This window comes from Cibotium barometz, chromosome 19, assembly GCF_041138505.1.
Source record: "Cibotium barometz isolate CiBa-2024 chromosome 19, ASM4113850v1, whole genome shotgun sequence".
Taxonomy (NCBI): Eukaryota; Viridiplantae; Streptophyta; class Polypodiopsida; order Cyatheales; family Cibotiaceae; genus Cibotium; species Cibotium barometz.
Window position 1 is genome coordinate 39,358,649 of NC_141064.1, and position 6,568 is coordinate 39,365,216.

The window sequence follows — 6,568 nt, forward strand, 5'->3', positions numbered from 1 at the left end:
TTTTCCGGCCTATAGTCAATAAAATCTCAGTCATCGAACTCACGAGGCACGGCGGAAACTAGTCAAATTCAAATAAAGGTGCATGCTTGGGCTGCCCTTGGCTTTGAAGAACAAGAAGAAGGAACATCTCTTTTTGAGACAAATTGGTCATAGGTTTTCTCTTGTGCCCAAAGGTCCATAGAGAGAAGGTTTCCTAGGGAGTAGAAGGTTGTCTATCGAGCACAAGGTAGGGGTGCTTTTTGTCTATCTAAGGACCAAGTTCCACCACGCAATGCCAAATTTCCAATCTGTTGTTGTAACTTTGGGGATGTTTACTTGTAAGAAGAAAAATTCTTGAAGCGTTTTTGTGGGTACAAAGTGAACACATAGGACTTAGAATTGCCTGAGAAAAGGCTTTGCCTTGACCTTTTTTGACTAGTAGGCAAATGCTTGATCTCCCACACGCATACTAGTTCGGTTTTGCCGAGATTGTTCTTCACGCAAGAGCATTGCAACCAACTGATCAAATGTAAGGGCATTGGGGTTACTTTTCATTACAAGCCGAAGTGTAGATGCAAAACCCGCGCTTCTGCCTCGGTTGCCGATCTTATATCCTAAAACTCTTTGGGTGGTTAGGGTCTAGAGTGAATAGAAGAAGCAAACCTTTTTTTTTTTGGGTTTTTTTGGGAGCAAAAAGGTACTTGTAAAAAGTTTTCTTCAAAGAAAAGTCAGGACACATGGAGAGGGTAGGTGAACCGAGGGGTTTAATATCGCAAAAAACATGGAAAAGAGATTTTTGCTCATTATATATACATTATATATATGGATAAGAGCCATATATATATTATATATATGATATTATATACACCTATGTATCAAAAGTCGTGCTCGGCTAATAAAAAGAACTGCAAAAATGCAAATAAGATATTTGTGTCGTACATGGGCGAGGGCGTTGGTGGCGACAAGTGGCAACGCGGATAGGTTTTGATGCTAATGTGTCAGGGAGAAAAATACGAATGGACATGTGACACGTATAAAGACAGATAGCCGGCACGTGGAGGTTGATAGATGGGGACACGTGGAGGCAAGGGCGGGGCGGCAAGGAGGGGGTGTAAGAAAACGGGAAATGATCCCCGGCCTTATAAATAAATGTGAACCTTTGGGCGCATTACTAACTTTTCGATTTTCAACCATTTTGTTGGTGGTGGGCGCTGTCACACTTAAAAAACACACTCTCTCTCTCTGTCTCTCTCTCCCTCTCCTCTCTCTCTCGTGGGCGGATACTCTAGACACAACACTCTCTCTCTAGACACACACCCCCTCTCTCTCTACACACACTCGTTCTCTAGACACCCCCCCCCCTCTCTCTCTCTCTCTCTCTCTTTCTCTTTCCCTCCTCTAGCGTCGTGTACGTTTACATTAAGTCTTCGGATAGGACTGTAGGGTACAGAGGCTAATTAAGTCTCGTCTAATCTCTCTCTCTCTCTCTCCCCATCTCTCCACCCCCCTCTGCTCCTCATGTCTCGCTTTTCCTGCACTGTGCGTGTCCTGACTCTCTCATCACTCCACACGTCTCCCTCTCTCTCTTCCACCTTCAACAACTCAAAGTCCCCATAGCCTGCAGCACCTCTCCTTCCATCTCTGTTGTAACATAGCCCAACCTCAAGCTCTCTCTCTCTCTCTCTCTCTCTCTCTCCGTTGTCCCTTTCTCTCTCTTTAATTCACTCCCCATCGCCTCATTACGAGCTTTCATTCCATCGCCTCTACCCTTCGCACGTGCAGAATATTCTCATGGCAAAATTTTCTCGATAATTTAAGGTCCTGGCGATTGAAAAGCATCTACACCAGCGTGTGTACTAACCCCATTAATTAAAATTGGTTGGGGAAAATTCGGGACTAAGAAGGATCAAGAGTGTGATTCTTTTAGGTATATAGAGAGAGGAAGGCTCCAGTGACTGTGAGTAACAAAGATTAAGATTGCTGGGAAGATAGGGTAAGGTAATTAGGGGGCGCATTTAGATTAATTATTCTCAGAGTTATGGCCAGATCTACAGAGCCGCTTGTAGTGGGGAGGGTGATCGGGGATGTAATAGATAACTTCACGCCAAGTGCAGACATGGGGGTGACCTACCCCATCCGGCAGGTCAGCAATGGATGTGAGATCAAAACCACCGCTGTGGCCGACCGCCCTCGTGTCCAAATCGGTGGCCAAGATGGCCTCTACACCTTGGTACAATCTCTCCTTAATATCCTTTCTCTACTACTTAATTCTTCTGTATTTCTTAATTTTGTCACTAATTCCCTCTGCAAATGCAGGTTATGGTAGACCCAGATGCTCCCAGCCCGAGCGAGCCATCGTCCCGAGAGTGGGTTCACTGGTATTAAAAGAGGAAAACACAGAGTTTGCATGTGGATTATCTTAAAAAAATGATGTAAACTCATGTAATAATCACCTGGTGGTGCTGCAGGATCGTCACGGACATACCAGCGGGGGGGGATGCAAGCCAAGGTAAAGGATGAAATATTAGGTTAAGATGGGCTCTTAAGTGTGGATGAATGCGTGATTAAGAAGGGTAAATGGCGGTTGTGTTAGGTTTGGAGATTCTGCACTATGAGCCACCAAAGCCATTGATAGGGATACACCGCTATGTGTTTGCGCTCTTCAAGCAAGAAGGGCCTCTTCTTGTGATGCCCCCGATGTACCGCAACAACTTTAGCACAAGGGAGTTTGCCATCACTTGTGATCTTGGCCTGCCTGTGGCTGCAGTCTACTTCAATGCCCAGAAGCAAGCAGGGGGCAGGAGACGCTGATACACCAAGATCCTGCCTATCAACCCCCCACACCTTTGCAGCTCCCCTCAGGCTCTTCAATGCCCCCTTACCACCTCCCTTTTCCATTTTGTGCATCTTCTACTGTGGCTCCCCACCTCTTTGTTCCATTTTTTTTCCCCATTTTTTTGGGTGGCTTTTGAGCTCGTGGGATGCTGCCACCCCTTTTGCTTTTTTTTTTTCCAAGTAATGCTGCTTTTTTTGCAGCTCCCAAATGTGACAAGTCTTTCTGGTTGTTGTTCCTTTGTGAAATATACATTGGATGTGGGAGGTTTTTTTTTCCCCTTTTTTACGTTTTCCCTTGGTTTTTTAAAGTGACGTTTCCTCGTTTATTTCACAAGGGGTTTTGAAGTAAACAAGAAAGGAAATTCGGATTTATTATCAAGAGGGGAAATTCAATTCATGTACTATCGACACAAGGAAGTTACAACCCCATCGACGCCATGGCCCCAATTGTGTGTGTGTGTGTGTGTGTGCGTGAGAGAGAGAGAGAGAGAGGGGGGGAGAGAGAGACAAGCTATGCTATTATGATTGTTGTAATCTTGTCTTCTTTATTAGGCCATCATCATTGTATCGTCTCCTTACTATTTATTGCGCCTTTAATAGTTATAGTCTGTGTGAGTGAGACAAGCTATGCTATTATGATCGTCGTAATCTTGTCTCAAGTCATAATCTTGTAGCCAAAATGATGTGTGCGCGTGCGCTTACATGTGCACATGCATGAAAGATAAGAGGCATCGCGATAGTTGTAATCCCATTCTTCCTGTAGGAAATCTTAATTACAGAACAGTGTAAGTAGAATGTTACTATGATTTTGATTTTCATGATTTTGATTTTCAAATGCATGATTGTCATCTTGCCACTAAGAAATGCAATAGATTTAGTCAAAAGATTTATGAAAGATGGTATAGATAAGCCATAGAGTCGGGAGGAAAGATAAGCCATAGAGGCTTAAGGAAAGAACAAGTTGTGAATGCTATGCTATGGTAAAAGGGAAAGAGATATCTAATGAGCCAAGGCATGTTTTAAGACTTGGAAAATGAGGGACTTACCAAGGAAGTGAATACTTTTACATGCACCAGAAAGTGTAAATGTATTCACTTTCTATAGAGAAAGATGTATTCACTTTCTATAGAGAAAAATGTAACTTTGCCAAAAATCAAGAGATTGAGCCTTAGAGAAAGGACATGTAACTTTGCCAAAAATCAAAAGCAAGAAATTAAGTCCTCCAAACAAAATAGACCTTGTATCTTTGTCAATAATCAAATCAAAGTTTAGTGCAGCATGTTAATAAATATGCAATAAACGATTGATGGAGGAATGCAAAAGATTCAATGTTAGTCGAGATGAAAGTGATAGCAAGATTCAATCTTAGTCAAGATGAAAGTGACAGCAAGAATAATGCTTTATGAAAATGTCTTCCTTGAGTAGGGTAAAGCTCGTTTGTTGATCATATATATTTATGGGTTATCTAATAGTAGAGATTCTAGAACATTAAAAATCACACCATTGTTCCATAGAAACCCACATCAACCTTATCACTTTCTACACCCTTGGATAGCTCTTGATGAGGTGGTTTGATATATTTTCCTTTTTAGCTTGTACTTGGTCTTCTAGTTCATTAAAAAAAACTCTCTCTCTCTCTCTCTCTCTCTCTCTCTCTCTCTCTCTAGCTTCCAATAATCTAATCCATTTTTTTAATGGTTTTTAAGCTCGTGCGCATAGTTCCCACTCACTTTCAATATAAAAACTCTTTCCATTTCACTCTCCTTACTTTTTTCCATTGATGTCTCTCTTTGCAATCTCGTGAGTTTGAAATTATCGTTAATTTTCTTATTTTTAAAAGGGTCATTCTTTGTGAAACATACTTTAGATGTAGAAGGATTGAGAGAGCTCAAATTTTTTTTATTTTTCTAAATGTTGTTTTCTAAATAAGTTTTTTGATGTGATGCTTTCACGTTTCCTTTGTATAAGTGAATATATCACCAAGTAATCAAAAGAGAAAATTTATATTCCATCTATAAATACTATTGTAGGGACAACAATCCTTCCCTTGTTTATTTCTAATAAGAAAATGAAAAACTTATCACAGAGAATCAATACCATGGCAGAGAATCAATGCCATAACCTTATTCATTTTATTTGTGTGTACACCCGCGCATGAGAGAGAGAGAGGAGTCATTGTATTCGTTGTAATCTTGTCTCCTTGCATCGGCGTCGTACTTCCCTTGGCTAGCCAGGGAACTCTTGGGTACCCATGCTTTCGTTGGTGACCTCCCTAAAGGCTTGCTGAGGTTAAGATTTGGGAGGTGGTCTTCATCTTCACCGAAGAGGTTTTGGATCTCCATAATGGTTTGAGAGGGGGGGGGGGGGGGGGGGGGGGGGGGGGGGGGCAACATGGTGAGGCAAGAGGGTTGTCAGTGTTATAGGTTATACTGGAGGTAGTGGGTTTTGTAAGTGGAGGACGAGGCTTGGGATGTTGATAGGCTCGGGGTGCTCTCATCCACTAAGGGTACGATAACTATTTCAAAGGGAAGCTCGAGCATCGCAGTCCTTATTCTCACCAATTAACGATGCAATCTATGGCCGTCGATCCATCCGGGCCTCCTGAGGATTGCGTTTAATACCATTCTTATTTAATGCTTGGACAAACATCTCATTGGCTAGTCATACTAAGCAGACTAGCCAATGCTTGGACAAACATCTCATTAGCTAGTCATATTATGTAGACTAGGGGTTCACTAGTAAGACTTACCAATTGGGTTCATCAATGTGCATTTGATATGGAATAGTTATGAAGTCCCGCTAGTTGGCAAGGGGGGATGCAACTCTTAGTTCCTCTTTTTATAGTTTTTGCTACATTGAACGGTATAGGTTTTATTGTTGCTCTAATGCACACAATGGTATGATGCTAAGAGCTTTGAGAGCAGGTGTTGGGACAAATTGTTCACACACAAACATGGGCTCACACATACAAGAGGACACTAAGCAACTATGTATACTAAGTCTGTAAATTTTCTCTATTTGACATTAAGTAGAGAGAGGCTGCTTTATATGTCTTACTGTCATCTTACAAAAGATAAGAGCCCGTTTGTAAGATGGCAAATTTCCTTACAATAGATCGAGCGAGCAAAGCCATGATAACCAATCGAGTGGTTAACATACTCCTCTTCTTAATGGTGACCATGTTCTCACATCACCCTAGTTAGTGGGTGGTGTAGATGGTCTTCAATACGCCATGGAGTTGGCAACGAAAGTTATGTAGTTAGCTCGAGATTGATCTACAACAACCAAATGCAGGGCAAAGTGATGTATAGTTTTGGGTAGCTTGATGGGGCAGGCATCTTGTCAAGGCATCATCATGTGAAGTGATAGTAGGCGATGTAGAGATGCTTCATGTAGGGCCTCCTAGTTGTAGAAGTGGTGTGGGCCCTTCAACATGAGGTAGTTTGTAGAAGCAATCCACACCCTTTGATGGTGGAATGAGTTCTAGGATCCCATGTCATGATTAGCATGGGTTTTGATGGTGGAGGTTCAGGGCATCTTGGCATGGCAACCAGGTATTATGCAAGGTCGAGGGTTTCATCTAGGTGATGTGGCTCGTAGCTTGCACCTACCGTGGTCCCCTCATCCAGAGATGTACCTAGAGGGTTGGTGTTGAGGAGGTTAGGTGCACCTACCGTGGTCCCCTCATCCAGAGATGTATCTGTAGGGTTGGTGTTGAGGAGGTTAGGTGTAGGTGCAAGTGTATGTGCATACC

At 42.4% G+C, this 6,568-nt stretch overlaps 1 protein-coding gene across 1 annotated transcript; it reads left to right on the top strand.

The window, feature by feature from the left end:
• The first annotated feature begins 1,513 nt into the window (after positions 1–1,513).
• Positions 1,514–3,091, top strand: LOC147628569 (protein MOTHER of FT and TFL1-like). The gene is made up of 4 exons (XM_086813769.1): positions 1,514–2,209; positions 2,296–2,357; positions 2,448–2,488; positions 2,573–3,091. The coding sequence occupies exons 1-4, from the start codon at positions 2,018–2,020 to the stop codon at positions 2,788–2,790; spliced, it is 513 nt and encodes a 170-aa protein (XP_086669895.1). The 5' UTR covers positions 1,514–2,017; the 3' UTR covers positions 2,791–3,091.
• Positions 3,092–6,568: the final 3,477 nt, after the last annotated feature.

What these genes read in the sequence shown, in the direction of transcription:
- LOC147628569 (XM_086813769.1), top strand. Translation starts at nt 2,018, where the DNA reads ATGGCCAGATCTACAGAGCCGCTTGTAGTGGGGAGGGTGATCGGGGAT. An exon ending in AAGATGGCCTCTACACCTTG is followed by an intron (nt 2,210 to 2,295) that starts GTACAATCTCTC and finishes CTGCAAATGCAG; the next exon opens with GTTATGGTAGACCCAGATGC. An exon ending in GGGGGGGGATGCAAGCCAAG is followed by an intron (nt 2,489 to 2,572) that starts GTAAAGGATGAA and finishes CGGTTGTGTTAG; the next exon opens with GTTTGGAGATTCTGCACTAT.